The sequence below is a fragment of the Alligator mississippiensis genome, chromosome 11, assembly GCF_030867095.1.
Source record: "Alligator mississippiensis isolate rAllMis1 chromosome 11, rAllMis1, whole genome shotgun sequence".
NCBI classification, from domain to species: domain Eukaryota; kingdom Metazoa; phylum Chordata; order Crocodylia; family Alligatoridae; genus Alligator; species Alligator mississippiensis.
In genome coordinates, this window is record NC_081834.1 from 42367957 (window position 1) to 42390663 (window position 22707).

The 22707-nt window shown below is 48.9% G+C and overlaps 1 protein-coding gene across 7 annotated transcripts; it reads right to left on the minus strand.

Annotated features, from left to right (window-relative positions):
• Window positions 1–1346: 1346 nt before the first annotated feature.
• On the minus strand, window positions 1347–22581 carry LOC102575005 (protein PML). Of its 7 annotated transcripts, none has more exons than XM_019477651.2 (8): window positions 22105–22428; window positions 19504–19990; window positions 15008–15588; window positions 14042–14103; window positions 11570–11653; window positions 10166–10436; window positions 7605–7657; window positions 1347–3984 (listed from the first exon to the last, which is right to left on the minus strand). In XM_019477651.2, the coding sequence occupies exons 1-8, from the start codon at window positions 22256–22258 to the stop codon at window positions 3943–3945; spliced, it is 1734 nt and encodes a 577-aa protein (XP_019333196.1). In that variant the 5' UTR covers window positions 22259–22428; the 3' UTR covers window positions 1347–3942. The 7 variants fall into 7 exon arrangements, with proteins under 7 accessions (XP_019333196.1, XP_006273238.3, XP_019333199.1 ...); XM_006273176.4 differs by having other exon boundaries at window positions 1347–3545; window positions 22105–22424; XM_019477654.2 differs by having other exon boundaries at window positions 1347–1616; window positions 22105–22422.
• Window positions 22582–22707: the final 126 nt, after the last annotated feature.

The following is a 22707-nucleotide window of genomic DNA, read 5'->3' on the forward strand; positions in this document are numbered from 1 at the left end:
TCCAAAGCTTGTCTGACTTTATCCCAATTACACTGTTGGTCCAATAAAAAATATCATCCTGAGAAATTGTTGCCTCTCACCAAGTGATCAATAATATGAACCTCATGAAGGCAAAAGCGGTTATTTCTGGGTACAGAATTCACAGCATTTGATGTCTTTGTCACCAGCCAGTCCTCTAGAGGTATTGATTCTAGGGCTCCAATTTTCAGTGCTCATGTTTGTAACAGACTGTGGGGTTTGTTGTAATATTTCTGTGTTAACTGTGTACATATTTTTATAAAGTTTCATAGCTGAGCTTACCTAGAACACAGGGAAAGAAGGCTAATAGTATCCTTGCTAAGTGCCAGGGTTGCCTGCATGCGGGATGAGACAGGGAAAGACGGATTTGTAGCATCCCCAGCCTTGAATAATTTTGTTGGAATATCAGCAAAGGTGAAATGTCCCATACCCAGGAGGCTGGAGGTGGGGGTGGGAGGAATATGAGCATAGTCATGGAGAGGGGAGTATGAACTAAAGGTTGTCAGCTCCTTGCTAGGGGAGTGGGTCTCAGAGCCTGGGAAGACTGAAAAAGGAACAGCTGATCTAGATCCTAGCTTGCACCTTCACCTCTTTCTTTGTTTCTGCCCCTCAGTGATTGTCTATAATGGGGATAAGGCAGATAATTCTGGAGATAATTTTGTGAAAACAGCAGAAGTTATGTTATCTAAGTTAGGGTCTGAAAAGCATAATATGGTGAAGGGTATTCTTAGCCATGTCCATTATGGCAATGGGTTCAGATTAGTGATATTCAGAATAGTTGCAAAAGGAGCCAAAGGATTTTTCAGCATGTGTCGTTTGATGAAAGCAGGTGAGGGGTGGGTCCCTGAATACAGACTCTGACCTGGAAGGGTACTCCATACAGTAAAGACAGATGGAGAGTAGCAATAAAGAAAGATGCAGAGGGAACCCCATACAGTAAAGAAAGATTCAGAGTACTGAAACACCCCATATGTTCACTGCATTGAACGGACATGAGCCTTAATTCATCCTCACACCACCTATGGAAGAGAAGAGAGGGTATGTGACCACCTCCAGGTCAGGAAACAGAGACTGAAAGGTGAAGCAAATTCATAGCAGAGCCAGGAGAGTTTGCATGTGACCCCATGGTCATTTTATGTGACCTCCAAAAGAATATGCCAGCAGGTGTGAGGACTCCCTAGGAAAAAACAGCATTAGAAGCAGAAGTGATGTAAGCACCTTGACCTTTTTAGCACCGGTTCCTTGACCGGATTGGATTTAGGTCGTTCTTAGCTTCAGTCCATCCCAGGAAGGCAGAGATGGCAAAGGATGAGAAAGGAAGCATTCCCTTTTTTATTTTGGAAATATTTTTATTGGAAATTAATGAACATCATATATTCCTGCATGATTATCCCATACAAAAATGCCATTTTACATCTGCCACTCTCCCATCTCATCCCCTCAGCCTTCCCCTATAAAAATGGTTCTTCTCAACCCATCTATTTAATATTGGCAGGAGATGAACTTAGAAATAAAAGCTGGTGTAGTTCCCAAAATCAGCCATGAATCCTTTCCCAGTCTTGTATGGAATCTTATCTGCACCCCTGCTATTATAATTCCTGCAAATTAAAGAGATAAAATGTGGTCCTTTGCTTTAAAGAGAAGCCTTGTTGTCATAGGTTCTGCATAATTGCTGGTGCTGGTTTAAAAAGTTACAAAGAAACTTATATTTCTAAGGATAATATGTCCAAGGGTCTGTTCCAACGTTTCTCAAAGTCAATGGAAAGACTCCTGCTGCCCCCCACTTCGGATTACATGGGTGCAGACACACACCAGGCTTACTGTAATGTAATTTATCTTGAGTTTTAGTCCATAGTAAATTTATTCCATGGTAAAGAGCAAACGCACAACTACCTCCCTAAACCTGTCTGCCCACAGTAGGGGCTATAATGGCTTGCATTGAGCAAAGGGTTGTCCCAAGATTAAATAGACTAGACACACAACAGGTATACTCCATGTTTTTTTAGAGTAAGGAGAGGAATGACGTAGATTAGTGTAAGGCTGGGTGTCATTTGTCCGCTCTACTTTTATTTACTATAGAGTAAAGCCTCTTTACTATGTAGTGAATATGGTGTGTGTCTGCACCCCAAATTTAGCTTATTTCATTTCAAACATCCTTAATTGGTGACATTTAAGGGCATACAAGGCCATTTCTGCTACCAATTTTATCTTTGAAATATGCTGTAGTCTTCTCCTGGGGGAACATCTACAGTAAATTCAGTGGGTGTCTGACACTGAAAGCCTTATGGAAATCTCTGTAGATCAGGGGGAGGCAAAATACAGCCCATGGGCTGGATCTGGCCTACCAGGCCATTCTATCTGGCCTGCGGGGCCCCTAAAATATTTAGAAAATGAATATTTATCTGCTCCTGGCTGCCTGTCAAAGATGACAGGAGCCAGTGGCAGTAGGACCCAGGGGAAGCCGGCAGCAGAACCCAGCATCTCAGCAGCAAGAGGCTTCTAGCCTGGGGCCCTAGGGCTGTTCCCACCTCCCTCCACCAGAGAGGGAAATTCAGATAAGGGCGGTGGGGAGGCAGGAGAGGACCGTGGGCAATTGTCCCAGGCCTTGGGGCTGGGCTGGGCCAGCTCCTGCTGAGTCATGTGGTCGCGGCCATGCAGCCAGGAACCATATGGTGCTGAAGCATGGTGGCTGTGGGCAGGAAAGTTGTAAAAGCAGTAGCAGGCAGGGGAGGTGGGGTGGGGGGCAGTGGCAGAGAGTGGGTGTGCAGGAGCACAGTGACAGTTAGGAGCACAGGACCTGCACCAGTGTCCTGGGGCCAGGGCCAGCAGGAGTGTGGGACTGGACTGGCAGGGGCTCTATGGAGCTGGGCTGGGCTGTGCCAGCAGGGAAAGCAGGGACACCCACACCCCATATACCCAGACTTCCCCACAAACCTATACCCACCTCCCCATGCCCCCCCCCCCAATATACAAGAGCTAGACTTCATTTTAAGCTATTGTGCAATCACCTCTATGTGCACTATACAAATACATGTAAATCAGGACAAAAATATTTTTTTAAATCAAATTAATGACTGTCATAATGTTCAATTTTTAGAATATAACTTGGTATTTTTCTGGTTCCAAGATGACACAACCCCTTGCTGAAATCAGTACTTCTGGGGGCAAAGGGACGGACTCCTGGTGGCAAAGGTTAAGCGTTAGGGGGTGAGACTGCCAGTTACAAGATGGCAGCAGGGGCGGGGCCCCTGTGAAGGGGCGGAGTAACCCATGTGGCCCTCGACAGCTTGTCAAAACTTGGTAAGTGGCCCTCCAGCCAAAATAACTGCCTGCCCCTGCTGTAGATGTAACAACTTTAACTCAGATGTTTTATCAGTTTCTTGACAGGAAGCTACTGAGTCTGCTGACGCAGCAGAAGTGTTATGTTCGTTCAACAGGAGATGCTTGTCTGTTGGTGATTATGGGCTCTTTTTATTCTCCAGTGACCAGGCGGTATGAGTAACAAGGCTGTTATAGTCAGAGGTGTCCTTAAAAATGAGTAAGAGAAAAGGAAATGTCTAAAATACATGTGCAAATCTCCCAGCTTCAAATAATCGCAACTTCAAACTGTCTGCAGGGTTTGCCTTCAAACGAATCCTGTGGGGGCATTTTTAAGTCTATGAGAGCTAAGGAATGCAGCAAGTTTGAAGTTCCTGGCTTAGGTCCTCTCTCACGTCTGTTGGTACAGCTCAAGAGTGCACTGAAACCAGTTCAATTTTATACCTGTGTAATACTAAAGGAAAGGAAAGAATAACTGGACCAGCTCACTTGAATCAGACTGAATGAGCGGAGGACAAAATTTCAGATTGCAGTGAACAGGGACTAATGTATTTCCCCCACATTTTCCAAAATACCTGAGCTGCTCAAGTGCATTTTCTCGCACGATCAATCTCTGACCCAAGAACAAAAATCCCAGCCTGAATTTGCCTGTGTAAATCACAATCAACAGAAACCACCAGTTAGAAATCAAGTTTGCAGAAAATAGATACTACCAGTAACCACAGCAATGCATGGCTTTATGGCAACTTGATGTTGAAATACACTTGACAGCTGCTATTTATGTGAAGCTTAAAGAACCTAACTGAGGAACATGCATGCCAGATACTTTCTACTACTTAATTGTTATATTAGCACCACTGAGAAATAATTTTAGTGGTACAACTTGATGGGAACGCTGTAACAAGGGGCACGGGCTACAAGAAAAATTCCATTTGGGGGGCACCAGAGGGAGTCATTCTTGCCTGGCTGGATATGATTGTATTTTCACTTGAGGCTAGGATTAGGGCCAAGCTCCACAAGCTGCCCTGCCTGGCTTTGAGGGAGCTGGGTTCCTAATCCCTCCTGCTCTCTCTGGAAAGCCCAAGCAAGATGCAATGTTTGGATACGACTCTGGAGCTGAGGCTTTGTTTGGGAGCTGGGCTGAGTGTTGCTTGCAGACCAGGGCAAGACAGCACCAACGAAGGAGGCAATTAATCCCCCAGGGTGGGGAACGTTTGTACAGATTGATCTGAAAGGGCCCTTTCAGAAGTGCCACCTGCCAAGCTTTGTTTGGTTGTGGGGTGTAGGATGAATCTGAAAAGGACTTGTGGGCAAACCACCTGTAAGAAAAAAAAGACTGAAACAGCTGCAGACATTAATGAAACCATAGGTGCAGGTTCTCCACTTCCTCAGGTAGTCAGACATGCATGACATGAACGGGCCCTGCAACAATGCAGTCCCTCCATATCATGCCTTGCATAGCTGTGAGCAACTACATGAGGTGCAGTGGAGAATTGGGCACCTTTCGCCACGATGGCTGGAGGAAGGGCCGTGAGCTGGGAGAACTGAAAGGTTTGCTGACAACCTGTGCTGCCCCACAGAAGGAGGAGGATGACTAGATCCTTAGTAACTAGGGGTTGCTGGCAAAGACCCGGCACAGTCATCACAAATGTGGGGCCTTTCCGTCATGAAGCTACATGACAGATGTTATGTGCATGACCTGATGTGGCTGAGGAGGGGAAGAAGACAGGGGGCTACATTTATATTTCAAAGTAAAACCTGTAAGGGGCAAGAGACTGGAATACCTAAGAAGAGACAAGCAAGGTTCTTTGGGTAGATGTATTATCTTTTATCTTTTATTAGACTAACCGAGTAGTTGGAAAAAAGTTCTTGGCAAGCTTTTGGGCGCAGTCACCCTCCGTCAGGCATAGAGGCAAGAGACAGAGATGATGAATGCACGAGTCTCCTGAGAGACATGGGATACACGTGGGATGCAAGGAGAAGTGTAGGGGGGACTGCGGGTGCTCGACCTGTGGGGGGGTGCTTGACACATGGGGGGACTGCGGGTGCTCGACCACCTGGGTGACAGCGATCGTCGCCTGCTGGAATTCACCATCCGGTACAAGGTGGCGAAGGCCTACAGCAAGGCATCAGCCCTGGACTTTAGGAGGGCGGATTTCAATGAGGTAAGGAGAATAGTCGGGGAGACACTGAGGTCCCGGGGGGGAGTTGGGTGTCCAAGAAGAGTGGTCATTCCTTAAGGAGACGATCGTCCAAGCCCAAAGGAGGTAATCCCTACACGGATCAAAGGGGGCAAGAGGGCACAAAGGCTGAAGACTCTGGAAGGTAGGGTACTTGCTGATTGTAGTGCCACACAGACTTGAATGGTTAAGTTCTGCTCAGTTGATAGGATTCAGAATTAATTTTGCTGATTTGGTCTGAGACACCACAATTCAAAGAAAAGAAAAATCCCTCCAGAAAGACTTTCTGAATACCTGGCTACAAGAAGACACTCTACCCTCAGGATTACCTAAGATCTCTGCAAGGCTTTCTGTTGTCTCTTTGGCTTATTAAGTTGAATTTTAAGTTAGCCTAAGTTGTATGTGCTGTCACTGGGTCTTACTGGGTTGTGCCTTAGCTTTGGTGGAGTTCTTCAATTGTTCTTTGTTGCATACTGGAAGTTGCACAGTGCTGTGCTCAATAAATGCTCTCTTCAGTGAACGGACTATTCTTGTTCAAGCATTTATGAATTCAGTACCACTGCCTAAAGTCTAATATTAAGTCTGGTAGCAGGGTGAGGAGGGAATCTGCACTGCTCATCCTATACTTATAGTCAATGAAGAGGACGTGTCTGAGAGGTGAGGGCACCTGGGGCCAAACGTTTCTTTGGGTGCCTCCATTGGCTTTGGTGAGGTTATACCACTACCTGGTGTTTGTTACACTGAGCAAAGAAGTCATGAAAACTGGTCCTTGGCATGTAGTCTGCTTGTGACTGGCCCCTACCTGAGCTCAGCCTTCTTGAGGTCTAACTTGGTGGGGCAGGGGCACAATGGATTCAGTTGAAAGGGGAATTGGACTGGGGTTCTCTGGTACCTTGTCGCTGGGCACAGGGGTGAAGTTCCTTGGCTGGTCACCTAGTCTGACTTTCAACACAACAGCACTTTGTGGCCTTTAATTCTATGCAATAAATTTTGGCCCCAGTTGAGTCCATGGCTTTATAGCACCTGTAGCATCTGTAACTGTTATCTAGCACCATCGCCACAGGGTTTTATAAGGGAGGCCAGGGTCACTAGACTCAGTCTCTGGCATTGTGTTTGGGCTGGCTGCACCCTGCTTGCCTGTCACTTGATATAGCGAACAGCCCTCTGTTTCTACTCTGTGCCCACCTGAGAGAGGCTTTCTGAGAGCATACCAGGCTCTTACATAGCGCTTTTCTCCATAGAGCTTAGGTGCTGTGCAAAGGAGGTTGGTATCCTTATCCACACGCTGAGGTGTGGGAGGTGAAGTGGCTTGCCCACAGCCACCCAGCAGGCTGCTGGAGATTAAACCAGGGGCTTTGGGGTCTTAGTCCACTGCCCTAGTCACTGCCTCAGAAACTGCCCTCCCAAGCACCTCATGCCATCAGCTATGGGGTGTCACACACTCGAAAAGGAGAAGGTGTGGCTAGATCACATCTTTCCCTCGGAGGGAAAATCCACAATCAACTTTGTTTTAGCAGGGCTCTTATCCAGTCAGGTAGAAGCTGAGGACCTGTCTTTGCTACTGCTACAGGCAAGAGCCACCCGCCCCCCAATTGTGATGCAGCATAAACTGCCATAATGACTGAAAGAAAAGAGAGGGCAGATGATGAGGCATCTGGCCAGATAGGCTTAAGGGAAAAATCCCAGCAGATTCCTGTAGCTGATATCTGAGCATGAGATCCAGGGAGAGGAATCAATAGATAAAGCCTTGGAATCCATGCTAGTGTTTGGAAGAGGGTCTGGCATGCCTGACGGCTGCTGTCTAACTAAAGGTGTCTGGAAATGCACATAGATGCTGGATGAATATGAAGCATCAGGATGCACCAAAACTTCAGTGCATCACCTTAGAGCCCTCGCTGAACTAAGCAGGGAGAACAATCATGCTCAATGCAGCACTGGAGAGGTGGAAGAGACCTATCCAACTGTGCCTGCCTTGGCATTTGTTACACTGACTGCACAAGAGTTGGTTGATGTTCACTACCTCTATTTGTCTGGCTCATTTTGGCACAAGCCTGCTCACTGAGGAGGGCGGACTGCCACTACACTCACCACTGTGTCGTCATCAGTGTCTTCAGAGCTGCTTATGATGATGCTGGCTGCTTCTGCCAAAAAAAAAGAGAGATTCAAGCGCCCATCTGAACAGATGCAGTGTGTGACAGTCACCAAGGCCTTGTAAAGGGAGTGTGGGAGGACAGGCAGAAAAAACTGGCAAAGCGCTTAGGTACCTCCCTGCCCACCCAGCACCTAGCAGTGGGAGAGGATCACTCTGACAGTCGAGGCCTGTGTATTGCCCTAGAGCAGGGGTACTCAACCTCTGGCCTGCGGGTCGAATGCGGCCTGCAGTGCCTTGGAGTGACCTGTGGGGCTCCCCTGGGGTTTGGGAAATGTGGCTTTGGGGGAGCAGTAGCAGTTAATACTGCCACCCCTCCCCACAGCCAAAATGCCAAGGCCTACATGGTGGGTCAGAGCTGCGCCACTACCCTCTCCCTACACAGCCAAATCAGGGCCAGGCCATGCACCATTCCTTCTGTGTAGATGGTTCTGGGCTAACCCATGCCCCCTTTCTCCCCTCCCACGGATCTGGACTACACCCTTTCCCCACACAGCTACATTGAGACAAAGCTGCCCCCTGCCCCACGCTGCACAGCCAGATGGGGACCTGCTGCACCTGCCCCAGCTGCTGGATTGGGTCCGTTGACTGGATTCTGCCCATGGAGGGACCAGGCATTTCCCATCCAGTCTTTTGGAGATAAAGGTTGAGCACCACTGCCCTAGAGCTCCCTACAGCACCAAGAACTTTCCCAGAGAGGCAATTTCCTGTATTGCCACTCATGCTGACTTTCATGTGCAGCCTGAGCAGAGCCCCTTTCTAGCCCCTGTGCTGATCTCTAAGGTCCCAATCTGCCAGGAGATATCAGGGAAATATGTCAGACAGCCTGGGAGTTTCCATCTCCCATTGGATTGCCTTCCTCACTCCTAGTTATACTCCTGAGACCTCCCTCTTGGAAGAACATGGTTCAGGTGTGTCGTGGAATTGCCATCTAGGTGGACTGTGCACATTTAGACCCTCCTGTCTTCATGCCAGTCAACACTTTCCACTCCTTTACTTTCAGTTGCTGTTCTCTAAACATCTCCTAGTTCATCTATAGTTGGGGCTGTGCTTAGTCTATCTGTGGTTTTAACCAGAAAAATCTGGACTCTTAAATGTTGTTGGCAGACCAGTGATTCTTGACTTGGGATCCTGATTTCTTGGGAAAAGAGATCAGATTGGGGAGCGGGGTTGGGTCTTTTCTTTATGGCCAGATGGGAGAGGGCTCGGGAAAGACAGCCAAAACTCTTCTCGTGATTTTGGATATGCTGTGAAGGAGCCAGTTGGCCTGCACTGGCTTGAAAAAAAATCTCTTACGGAAACTTGTAGCAAGGTATTTGAATTTGCCCAGGCAAGCTCCTAACTTAATCTGATTATTTTTTATTTGGCTGCTCTGACTCCCTGGGAATGAACTTCTTTTGATTAGGGCATGAGATGTCTGGCCTGCACACATGCAAGGAGTTATTCCAAAAACCCTGCAGGTCGGTCAGATGATGTGACCCAATATCTGTATGCGTGGTATACAGGTGTGCGTGTGTGTGGGTGTGTACATACGCATCTCAGTCAACCTTGGCACTGAAATCTCTTCATAGAACTGCAAACCTGCCCTCCCCCATCTGCATCCAAGGCTTGTTCTGCTCCTGCTGTGACTTTGCTGCAAGTCTTCCCAAGCTAAACCAGGAGCATGATCACATCACTGCCCTTCACCAGGTTCCCATGGGTTTCAGGATTCATTGTCTCTGTGATTCTCTGGATTCATAGAGCCCTGTGTATCATGTGCTTCCTTTCTTCCCTACTGCCTTGCTCTCTGAACTGCTCATCATCTCCTCCTTCCTCCTGGAAAAGGCCTCCTTCCTCTGACACTCTACCTTTGCCTTTGAAAATGCATCTCTTCTCCTTTGCCTCTGTCTTTCATCGAACCATAATATTTAAGCGCATGAGCTGTCTCCTTCTGATGGAATCCTAGGGTTGAGATGGATCCAATCCATCCTCTGCCCAGAGGCATGGCTGCTGTATTCTAGCAGGCAATTTACTTGGATGCTTCTATACCCAACAAAGTTGAAGTGGATGATGGAAATTCTTGGGAGAATGCATTTTCAGTGTCCCCCAGAGCTCCTCTGCACAGCATCTGCCTGCATGGTCCATTAAAGATCTTCAAAATCCATAGAGAGCCACAATAGACTAAATGAATCTTAAAACCCATGGGTATGTGTCACTAAAACTCAACATCTTGGGAAGGGCTGGTGGGCAAGTGGGATCTCCATTTGGAAAAAGACTCTTGCTGTTTGTTTTCTTAGATGTAAAGGGTTTGATTGTAGGAGGCCTGTGTCTGTGCTCTCCTTGTTCCACACTGCTAGAGTACTTTGGCATCACATGCTTACACAGTAGTCCAAGGCAGGGAGGAATAATGACTCCCAAAACAGGAACCTCAGTGGTGATGTCTTGTTGGCTGGACCAAGGATCTATGGTTTCAGAAATCCCTACAGCTCACCCTGTAACACTCCAGGTCATCCTGACCTACCTTGATCTCCTGGCTCTGAGTATGCATGTTCCGAGGAACTGGGGAAGCCATCTATTTTTGTTGTGCTTCTTTCTCTGCAGTTTCTCTTTAGGGTTGAGGAGCTAGGCCCTGGTGTGGGGTCCCTTTCTGGCAAATCTTGGTCAAGCTTCCTTGGCATTGACTCCAGCCACTTGTCCTCAGACTCCAACTTCAGTACCTTAGGAGAAGAGGTCTGACTATCCTTTTCAACCTGGTTTATTTTCCTCTTGCCTGGTGAGGTGATGGAGGGGACCTGGAGAGCAATGCAAACAAGTGATGGGGGAAGGAGCACTGTACTAATTAATGTCTGATAGTGTCCAGGGGCTGTAGGTTAGGTTTGGGGCCTGTTAATACTCAGACCTTTGTTTTTTGGATTTTTTTCCAGTTCCTGGGCACCAGGGTAAAGTTATAAAGGGCTGGCTGTGACTAGCAGCTGCAGAACCCTTCCCACGCTATTCTCCAGCTACCAGAGATTTCCAGGTGTTGCCTACAGAGGGTGAGGGAGCAGAGAGATGCATGGAGGGAGTGAAGGTAGCAATCACTACCCTACCCCACAGGAGCTAGCAGTGCTGTCTGCGTGTGAAGGGCAAGAGAAGAGTAAACTGCACCTTTTAAAAAGACTTCCCCACCCAAGACAGACCCAAGGGAGCTGCTATGATGAATCTCGGTATCATCCCCTCCTGGGAGGTCTTGCTATAGCTGGGAAGTGTCCCCACTACCCACAACTCAAGGGTTGCCCAAAGGGTGGCCTGGCTTTGTGGACAGGATGCAGCCTGGACTGCAGAACAGCGCCAAGAGTCCAAGCTCTCCACAGCAGGAGCTGTCTCTCTCTTTGGTGTTTTACTCAGCATCTGCCCTTTGGGAAGGCCCTGAAGAGCATGCCTCTGCTGGGGAGGGCATCCTTATTCTCCAGGCCTTTTCAGCCTCTTTGCTATGGCTCTTGGAGGGACCATGGAGCTGGGGCTTAGCTATATGGATGCTTGGCCTCTAGCAGTTTCTCTGTAGTTTCCCCTCGGGGTTGAGGAGCTAGGCCCCGGTGTGGGGTCCCAGTCTGGCAACACTGCTAGTTGGGTAGCATCCAAGTGACCCACAATCAAGACCAGGGCCCAAATGCACTGGGTGCTACTCATACAATTTATATGCTTGCTGGGGAAGTGAATTCTATCTGAGCGGGCAAAGCCCTGTAAATGGAGGGAGCAATCAAATAGCTGGTGTGAGCTAGTATGATTGGGCTTCACTGTGGGAACTTCACGCTACCTTTTGGTCCATTTGTACTGTAGGCTGATGGCCTCCTTCCTGCTAGTACGATGGGAGCAGGGCAGAGACAGGGAGGGTAAATGGTTAGATGGAGCAACAGAGAGGAGCAGCTTAAAACAGGAAACTCACCACTCCGGTCTGTGGCTCCCCGAGAGTGATGGTGAACAAAGGCAATGGGATTGCCTGCATCCTGGGTTGGATGAATGCTTCTTCCTAGAAAGAGAGTAAAAAGTCTTGAAAACCAGTCCCCAGCATTCACTCTGCTTGTGACTGGTTCCTACCTGGGCTCAGCCTCCTTGAGGCCTAACCTGGTGGGGCAGCGGGGCAATAGATTCAGTTCAAAAGGGAATTGGACTGGGGTTCTCTGGCACCTTGTCGTTGGGCACAGGGGTGAAGTTCCTTGGCTGGTCACCTAGTTTGACTCTCAACACAACAGCGCTTTATGGCCTTTAATTCTATGCAGCAATAAATGGCAGGAATACATTTTGGTCCCAGTTGAACCCATGGCTTTATAGCACCTGTAGCATGTGTAACTGTTATCTAGCACCCCTCTCCACAGGGTTTTATAAGGGAGGTCAGGGTCACTAGACTCATCTTACAGTGGGAAAACAGTAATTGAGCTAAGAGGAAATGACTTCCCAATGTAGCTTAGCAGGCCAACACCAGTAATATGACTCGGCTCTTCTAAGTTCTAGTCCAGGGCTCTATTCACCAAACCATACAGCCTCCTATTTCTTTACAACACGCAAGGGGCAGGATTTTGCTGTATGAATAACCCATCTAATCATAGGGGTTGTTCTTAGTTGCTTCTGTAGCACCACAGTTAGGGCCCCAGTGCTTTGCAAAGCATGGAGCTAGCTGTGGCTTCTGTCCTAAGGTGGCTACAGTACCCTTAGAAGATATATCAGGTGAAATAGTGGCTGGGCAGTGAATGGGATTGGGTAAGAGGACTGTGTTGCAAGAAGCAAGGTGAAAGAGGGAAGGGGAAGTTCTTGGCAGGTGGGGAGGTTGTTCCATATGAAAATGGCAGCTTGAAAAGGAATGCCAAGGACTGCAGGACACAAAAGGAGCAGGATGATGAGAGAAGCATTGTGCTACTGTCTCAGATGTCTGCAGTTTTGTGTGCAGAACCTAAGGTGCCTGTACACATGACAGGGTTTAATCCTCATTAAATTAAATAGGTTTATAAAATTTAAACTTGTTTATTTTGGAGCATCGCATCAGAGTTTGTGTGTACTAGGTTTTTGAACAAATTAAGCCTGGTCCCTGGCTGGCACTGCAGGAGAGCGGGACAGTCCTGTGCTACCCACCCCCACCCCATAAATCATGTGGGTGGCCTGAGTGTGCAAGCAGCCTGAAACAACATCTCTGAGAGGTCTAAACTGTGGCATTTATCTCAGTGGGATATTAACTCTGAAACCTACTAATGATATATTGACTGTAAGTATCCTACATGATCCCCTGCTGAGCAGTGCCCAAAAGAAGCAGCTTGGTAATGGAGTTAAGGTCTAGTGAGGAGTGTTTGAGATACATATATCTTGTTCATCTCCCTCTGTCTTTGGAGAGATATAAAGATCTCTCTCTCTCTCTCTTTCAGACACTCCTCACTAGACCTTAACTCCATTACCAACCTGCTTCATATATATAGCACATGTGCCATTACTTTTTATTATTCCTTCTTGGTCCCTACATAGGAAGAGACTAGGACTCAGGGGAAGGCAGAAGCAGAGCCATGTGAGGCGCTGAACTGGAGGGGGATCACAAAGAACAACAAAGAAACTGGCAGGGGAAGGAGTGAAGGTTACTGAAGGCAGAGGGGAATGTGCAAGATAAAGAAAGGGGAGCAGCTGGAGAACTAGTGGGTCTGTGCAGGCAAGGGACCCCCCTGCAATCATTTACATTAGTGTCAAGCAGGAGCTCAGCCCCTAAGCAGAGTTAAGAGGGTTTCATACCTACCAGGGATTACTGCCAGGGGCAGGGCAGTGGAGAATCCTACCCACCTGGGCTGCAGCACAGTGCACTGAAGTGCCCAATGGCCCACTCACTTCCCTGCTATCACCAGGTAGGACACACATGCCCATCCAGGCAAGACCAGGTGCCCTGTGAGCTCCCTGCTCCCATCAGCATTCCTCACCTTGTGTTGGGTCTGTGCACTCAACCACTGCACCACGCAGCATCAGCCCCATAATTACACCCAGCACCTGACTTGACAGATCCAGAGCTGGCCTTAGGGGCGGGCAATATGGGCAACTGCTCAGTGCATGTCTGTGTGTAAGGGGGGTGCCACAAATGTATACATGCACACAGCAGCACAGTGCACCCATCCTGCTCCGGACGATCCCCACCCTAGGCAGGAGGAGCCCAGCCCACCACCCACTTCCAGCTGCTGCTCAGGCATAGCCAGGCAGGGCAGGGCAGTACAGGTGGCCCCGCCTTCCCACCAGACTGTGCCCCCATGCCCCTGCCTCTGCTTGCAACAGCGCTGCTGATCTGGTGGGGGGGGTACATCAAAATACAAGTTTGTCCAGGAAGCCATTTTCCTTCAGTCTGGCTCTTCCCCCCCAACCCTTTTGATGGGCCACCATCTGGAAAGACTCTCACCGTGTTGTTAGCAGCAGACATCTCTGTAGCTACAGCAGCCTGGGCATCACAGGAGGCAGCATCTGCAAAGGAGCAGAGGCACTGAGCTTGGGGGCTACTCTCAGATGCAGCCAGGAAAACCCTCCCTGGTTGACGCCATCAGATTCTCTCCAAGCCATGCAAGGAGTCTGGCTGGGCAGTGACCAAGAGAGAGACCTGGCTTGTTTTCATTCTGATTATTACTCAGCCAAAACCCTGGCTGTTGGGCTTGGAAGGAGCCAAAGGGGTTTAGATGCCTGCTGAAGGAATCCAGCAAGCCAAACAACATCCATGAGCCTCAGATGTCATTACAGTGCAGATCTACAGGGGGAGGGGAGAAATGGGCTCAGGGTAGCATGGCCAGTGTGCCAAACTGATTCCTGGTAGAACTGATATCAGTGGTGAATCTGTCCTCCAGACTTCTGCCAGATCACAGAGGCTGCCTCTACACTGTGATGGCAGGGAGTTCAGTCTTGCCATCCCACCTACCTACTTTGCATACCTCAGTTCCTATGAGGACTTGCTGTGGAGTCCCTCTGGCCCCAGGCACAAGGCCTGGCTTTCCAGTAGGTTGGAAGGTCTCAAGAGTGTTTTCGTCACCTCACTTTCATGGAGCAGGAGTGGGTGCGTGGGGCTTATTGCCTTGGCCATGACACCAAGCTCTCTGCTGCTGTGATGTAGACACCCCCAGTGTGGTCCCCTGAGCTGCAGTGACTCAGGACTGGGCTCACCTCAAGAAGGTGGCTCTGGGTCTTCCAAGACGCACAAGGTCTGCTCAACCTTCTAGGTGTATTAATTAGTCATTACCACGGCACAGCAAGAGTTCCAATGAGAGAGCCCTGTACTGTCTATCAGACATTGCATCAGGTCTTTTTGCCCCTGCCTGGCCCTATGCAACTGTCTAACCTAGCAGTAGCCATATGGGTCGGGTCTGAGGAAGCTGCTTACCTCGTTTCCCAGTCACTTGTTCAACCAGGGCCTGGAGTTCAGCTTTGCATTCAGAGAAGTCTCCAACCTGGATCTTGATTGCTGTTGTCAGGGGTGGCTGCTTCTGTAGCTCCTCCAGGGACTTCTTGATGAAGGGGTGCATGTCCATCACCTCCTGGTCTGATGCATAGAGGTGCATCTTCTCCACCAGCTGCTGGCCAGCCTCCATCTTCATGAGCATGGCTTTCGTGTGCTGCACCTTCCCCTTCAGGTCCTGGTGCCCCTCATGGTGCTGCTTCTCTGCCCTCTTCAACAGCTCCTCTCCCTTATCACGGATCAGCTTGACCATCTCCTCTACCTTCTCAAGGATCAGCTCCTGGGTTTCCTTCCACACCTGGTCCATTTGGTCAGCTTTGCTCTGGAGACTGTTGTAGGCACTTTCATAGCAGTTCTTCTTTTGCTTCAGCTCTTCACTCATGCTCCTCAACTCTTCCTGCCTCCGCTGGATCTCCTTCTCGATATCACAGTAAAGCTTTGTGTGTTCATTATCCAGAAGTGCACAGGAGCAGCAAAGAGGTCTGTTGCAACCTTGGCAGTAGATGCTAATACAAACATGGCACAATTTAGGTCAGCAGGACCGGTGGTATCCTTTTCATAGTTTCATAGTTGTTAGGGGCCTGAAGGGACCTTACAGATCATTGGGCCCAGTCCCCCTGCACTTGGCCAGGAAAGACTGCTAACATCAGATGACCCCAGCAAGATGGGTGTCAAGATGCTTTTTGAAGATCACCAGGGTGGATAACTGTACCACCTCTGGGGGGAGCCTGTTCCAAACCCTCGGCCCTCAACTTGTAAAGTTTTTCCTTATGTCTAGCGTGAAGCAATTCTCAAGCAGTTTGTGCCCATTATTTCTTGTCCTCCCCTGGGGGGTCTTGGTGAACAGATGCTCTCCTAGGCCTTGATGTATGCCCTTGATATACTTATAGGCTGCCACCAAATTGCCTCTGAGTCTTCTCTTCTCCAGGCTAAACAGTCCCACAGTCTCTCCTCATATGACCTGGTCTCTAGGCCTCTACTAATGCACTTGTCCCTCCTTTGGACTCTCTCGAGCTTCTCCACATCATTTTGCTCTACACCCAGTGGCTAGGGCTACCTATTGTGGTGAGGCATGGTTCCCATGACCTGCTAGTGAAAACACCCAGCTCCTATCCACCCATGTTTTAACTCTAGTTCATTTATGCCCTTGCTTGAAGTTACTGATATACCCACATACAAATAATGAGTCAGATGGAGAGAATCTCCAGTGCCTGCTCCATGCATGCTTCCGATCCACTGTAATCCCACTAGATCCTAATCTGAGCTACACTGGTGCAACTGAGATCAGAATCCAACCCAGGGGGTGCATCTACACGTGATGCTATGTCACTGTAACAATGCACTACAGCGAATTAGCATCCATGGGTGTCTACACATGACCAGCAGCTACTTCATCATAGTGGTGCACTCCCCAATTATAGCGCACCACTATGACAAAGTAGCTGCTAAAAATAACTGTGCACTACGCATCCGATGTAGTACAGGTGGTTACTGTGCCATGCTTTAGCACTTCCAAAAGGAAGTACTAAAGCATAGAACAGTAACAACGTTGCTGTAGGGCAATGTGTACGTGTGTCCAGGATGAGTCTGAGTCCTTCTCTGTTGTCTGGGATGCAAATGCACAAACCCTGAGTCATCATAGCAAATGTGAGTCATGCAGCCAGGAATGTGGGATTTTAGCTCTTTTTGCCTGGTCTTGTTTCTTTTGTTGCCCGTAACTTTTCAATTTGAAGGCATCTTGCTGAATTCTGTCCCTAAGACCACCTATGATGCTACAAACCACAGAAGAAACAGGGTTCGTGAAAGGGAAGATACATAAACCCACTAGACATTGTAGCAGAAAGCCCCCTTTCCCTCTTGCCTGCATTTGCTCTCCCCTCTTTGGATATGTTTCTCTTTTTCTACCTTTTCTTCCTTCCTCTCTCTCTTTCACTTTAAGATAAGGAATTGTGTTTTAAAATTTGTATGTGTGCATTTTGTATCTCCCCTTGCAGTCTGGTATTTTTATCTATTTGTGCGCCATGGCATTTGTAGCTTATATTTTATACTCCTCACCTTTCAACTAAATGTGTTTTAGTAAGTTATACATTGTAACAATGTTAACAAGGGCAGGAATCAAACTGCCCTTCCCTGTATCAGGCTGGCCCCTGAAAGAGCCAGTGAATCAGTGATTGAATGTGTAACACTGTAGCAGCAGACACCAATTAACACCTGGGACACTGCAGAGCAACCAAGGGAAGAATTCAATAGAAGACAATGTACCAACCGGGAAATCTCTAAACCTCACTGATCAAGGGCTAGAAGCCCTGGCCTGAGTTAATCAATGCCGGGGACCAACTTTTGGGCTGAATATCTCCAGATCAACCACTCCCAGAGCCCTATTCAAAATTCATCAACAGACTCCCAAACCTGCATGTATATGCAGACGACCCCTGGGGCTGACAGATGCCATCCAGTAGCCACTGAGGGGTGGGGGGGAAGTCCCACGAGGGTCAATGACCCCTGGATTGGGCAAACCTGAAAACTGGGGAGTCACCAAAGTCTGCCAGGGACAGATAAAAGGCAGTGAAAAGTGACCCTCAGTGGCGCCCTCTTGATCTCCAACTCAACCAGACCTGTCCAGCCAGAAGGACCAGCCAGCAACCCCCTTCTGGAGGATAACACCACGCTGAAAGAAGCCTCGACTGGCCATCGACGGCAGACTCCAGTGCTTGTAGGATAGGTATACCAGACTCTGTAGCTTGCTACTGTGTGTGTGTGGGGGGGGGACCAGGCCCAAGGTTTATGATTTAACTCATTACAGTGTTTCAATCCGCCTAATAAACCAGAATTTTACGGATCCTGAGTTGGACATTTGTAGCCAACAACATTAACAGAGCTCTGAAATGAGAGAGGCAGTCCCTTCAATCTGCAGAATTGCTGACCAAAGGTAGTAGTTCTAGAGGTAGGTAAGTCAGTCTCCAGTCAAATGATCAATACTGGCTTTCCATAAAGGGTTGAGCACGGTATGCAACATGTGCACAAGGAGAATTGTGGAACTACAGCAAAGGTGTTGAGGAACAAGGATTCTGCCATAGCAGTTGAGAGCATTTAGCAGTGGCCAAGTTATATAGGGAAGTATGGTTTGGGGTGAAAGACCAGGATGCTCTTGGATAATAATATACTGTTTTGTGTACCCCCTTGTTTTGACCCGTAAAGAACCCAGCCTGAACATACAAGCCTGCTACCTCTTCCAAACTGAGCCTGATCTCAGTTGAAGCCGTAAAATCCAGGCTTCTAGAGCCAGAAGGGTGTTATGTCAGGGTTGACTTGGTAGTTTTACTAAAAAGGTAGATTATGGATATATGCAGGATGGTTTGGATAGGGACGGTCCTGCCTTAGACAGAGGATTGAACTAGATGATGGAGGACCTTCCAGTACTTTTTCTAAGTCAGGGGTTCAGCCCCCCAGGGAAGAGGAAGTCATAGCACAGCCAGAGGTGGGAATTCCTGCTTGACCCCTGTGGCAAGGGCAGAAGTGGGCAGAAACAGGGATTACTAGCCTGACTTTACAGATAGGGAGTCTTGGCACAGACAAGGAGTATGGCTCGCCCAGGGTCCCACAATGAGTCAGCGACAGAGCTGTGGTAACTTTAACATTCATCTGAACATGGACTAATCCTTCATTTATTTTCCCCACAAGCAAGCTTTCAAGTGATGTGGGCCTGCTAGGCCCAATTATTACAGTGTAATCTGGTGGCCATATTCTTGGTACAGGACTCAAGTAATTCCTCCTGGGCACATCTACACGACACATTTACTGTGGAGCTGCCTAATTAGCTCTGCAGTAAACACCTCTGCATCTACACATGTAGCTCTATTAGGTCTCAGGAACCTAATAAACCCTGCCACAGGATAGTACTTGTGCATACAAGTACTAGCATGCTGTAGAGTTTTTTCACGTGCAGCAGTGCATGTGTAGATGCTGATGCAGCTGGCTGAGGCAGGAGACTGCTTCAGTGTGGGAAGCTGCCCGCTGGCTAGCCCCACACTGATGCACCCTTGTGCCCCAGCCAGCCCCTCCACAGCACATTTTGTTGGGGCGGGGGCAGCCCCAGGCTTGCAGGCTGACCCCCAGGAGCCCCATGCCAGCAGGGGCTACTCCAACCTGGCTCAATGTGCTGCACTCCCAGTCACACGTGCAAATAGTGTGTCTGGAGCAATAAACTCTGGTGTGATAAGCACCAGAATTTATTGCAGTGCATTAGTAGGCACGTGTAGATGCACCCGCTGAGGACACCAAGATACTCCGTCTGGTCCTGGATAGGGTATAAAATCCTTTAGACACACAGTCCTGTCATTCGGCCTCAGAGCTCCCTCCTAATACCCTTCACTCAACATGCTCAAAGGATAAGCTGAACACAGCTGGCTGTATGCTATTACCTTGTAATTTGGCTTTGATTCCTATGGGTGAGACTGGAACAGTAGAGGTTGCTGGACCGTCTCTCTTCTTCCAGGAACTGTGCAGCAGATCCTACCCTTACCTCGCTCACCTTCTGGATCTCATGGCTGTTCTTCTTGAAGAACCACTGATGATTCTCAAAGCACTTACTGCAGAAAAACTCCTGGCACTCAGAACACCTGAACTGTGCTTCTTCTTGGCAGCAGTCACAGACCAAGTCGATGCCTGTGACAATCTTCTTATAGATGTTCAGCTTCCACTGCAAGCTGGTGTACAGCAGGTTGTCCTGTTCTGGAATCCCTCTGGCTTGCAAGATAGGAGCCTTGCAGATGGGGCATTGGCCAATGGGCTTGTTCTCTTGCAGACAGTCAGTGCATAAGGTGTGAAGGCACGAAAGGAGCTTGGGGTTTTTAGATTCTTTCTGGCATCCCTCACAGAGCAGAAACTGGAACTCTTCCTCCATAATGGCTGGGACAGAGAGAGAGAGAGAGAGAGAGAGTGATGGGCAGTTATAATAATTGTACACAGCAGATGTGTAATTACTCCTGAACTTTGCATTTGCACCTGCTTACTGACATGTTGCAAACTTTTAGCTTGGGATCTCATGCATGCTGGCTTGCTGCAGGAGAGCATTGCTTCCAGCCACCCTATGCCAGTACAGCTTCATGCTTTCCTTATCATGGGTCTTACCTGAGTGACAGGAGTCTTATAATTCATAGAATCATAGCGAAGTAAGGCTGGAAACAAACTGAGGAGGTCATCTAGTCCAACCCACTGCTCATGATGGGATTATCCCTATCTAAACCATCCAAGACAAATGTGGCTATACACAGACCCCATTTTATCCTGGGACAAAATGCAATTGTTCAGATGTCCATTCCCATGGTTCTGGGATAAACCCTAAAAAGTTCATGGGACAAGAAGTACTAATAGGGAGGATCGACATATCGTCTTATGGTGATGTAGTAATGTACCATGTCACCGTATGGAGTGCTACAGTGACGTAGCAATTACATGGGTCTACACATAATTGCCAGCTACGTTGCCATAGTGGTGCACTTCCCTGCACCATAGCAATGAAATCTAACCATACATCGTGCACAAAGCACAGTAACCACCCATATTGCACCATGCTTTAGTACTTCTAAAAGGAATTACTAAAGCACGGTAACATGTAGACACACCCATAATTTATCCTGGGACATCACAAAGTGTATCTGAACAGTTGTCCTTGGATTACATCATTGAATCAATGGCAGAAAAGTAGCAGTGCATTATTCAGCTGCTCGCAGAATCCTGATTAGAAGAGCAATGTGTATATATGCCAATCCTGGGCTATTTCTGTTCTGGGATAAACACAGGTATAACATGTCCAGGAACAAATGCGACAGCTGTTCCTAGCCTGTATGTCTAAACTATCAATAAAACTGCATGAACAACCATCTCACACACTTACCAGGCACAGCACCCTAAGACACCAGGAACACTTTAACAGGTAGAGCAAGGGGATGAGGGCACTGTAAGTGTCTTGCTGCTGTAGTTTGCTAAAATACACTGAAGAGCTCCAGTATTATGTACCTCTCCAAGAGGTTATGAGGGTCCCAAGATAAATTTGGGATTCTACTAAGCTGCAGCACTTTACAGTCCTCCTGCAATGTTGCAGCAAGGCAATGTTTCACTGCCATCTTGGGACGCCAGCTGATGCCTCACTTAGCCACCATGGACAATGCATGCTTGGTGGTGCTGGATAATTGATGTTATGGTGAGGAACGTGAAGCTGGTGAGGAGCCTGCTGCACGTGCAAAAACACTGCCGCAGGCTAGTATTTGCATTTACAAGCCGTTATATTTAGCATGGGGGCTGTCGTCTGGCAGCCTGGCATGGCCTTGGGCTGTGCATGACTGTGGTCAGGGTTCTTTGGGACAATCCTCTGGTGGCATCGACAGGAAGTTTGGGGTGGCCCAAGAAGTATTTTGCCCTGTAATCCCATCCTAATATGACCTTCATTTAGGGCTCTGTACTTGAAGCGGGATATTGTTTTACATATTAAATTAGTAAATATGCATAGCTAATGATATTCTCTCTCTTTAGGATGTGTAATTAATAACAAGCTTTAATTGGGCATGGATTAACTTTAAAAAAGGAACTGGGAATAAGATGTGTCAGGGCCCACTTGCCTCCTCTCCCCAGGTAAGCACCCCTTGCTAGAAATTTGGGGGCTGCTGTATCTCAGCATTTGCAAGGTTATCTTGCAGCCAGCAGGCATGGTATATGGATGTGGTCTTGCAATGCCAGCTGATGCCACATTGTCCCATTCTGGACAACACATGCTGTGTCCCCCTGTGCCCCAGCTCTCAACCCTGGGGGCCTCATCTCTGTTTACCTGGCAGATCATGACCCCGGGAAACAAATACAGGTACTCCTCACGTAACGTCGTCCTGGTTAACGTAGTTTCGTTATTACGTCTCGGAGCTATTAGAGAACATACTCATCTGAAGTCGCGCAATGTTTGTTTTACGACGTTAAGCGAGGAGCACCTGCACGGGAGCAACCCGAACAGCAGCTGAAGGCAGGATCCCTACCTGGAAAGCAGCAGCTTAGCAAGCTTGTGCGCTCAGGCTCCGGGGGCCAACTGGTTTCTGCGGCAAGCACAAAGAGCTTTGTCTCTCCCTGAAACCTTTCCGCCCCGGTTTCACTTTCTCTGCAGGAGGAGGAGGAGCTGGAGGAAGTTTCCATTGCTGCCAGGCCCGGGGGAGAGCAGGCGCTGGCTGCGGGCGGTGGCGAGGCAGGCGCTGCCCGCTCGCATCTCCCCGCGGGGCGGCGCGGCGCGGGGAAAGGCTGGCGGCCGGGCCGGGCCGGGCCGCGCCGCGCTGCGCGCTCAGCGCCCAGGCGCCATCCCTTCGCGAGCTGGGATGGTTCGGGCCAGCAGGAAGCCGGGGGAGCGGATGCATGGATGCGGCCCCACGTGGAAGCTGGGAGCAGGCGCTGCTCCCCCGTCTGGCCGCCTCCTCCTCGCTGCGGAGCAGGGTGCAGGCGAGGGGGAGCCAGGGCCAGCTCGGAGAGGCGGGGGGGGCAAAGTGCCCACAGGAAGGAGGCCGGAGGCTTGGGACGGGCGCTGAAGGCAGCAATGCGAGCGGGCCCCGGTTCCCCGGCTGCCCGCACCGCGCGGCTCTCGCGCCGTGACC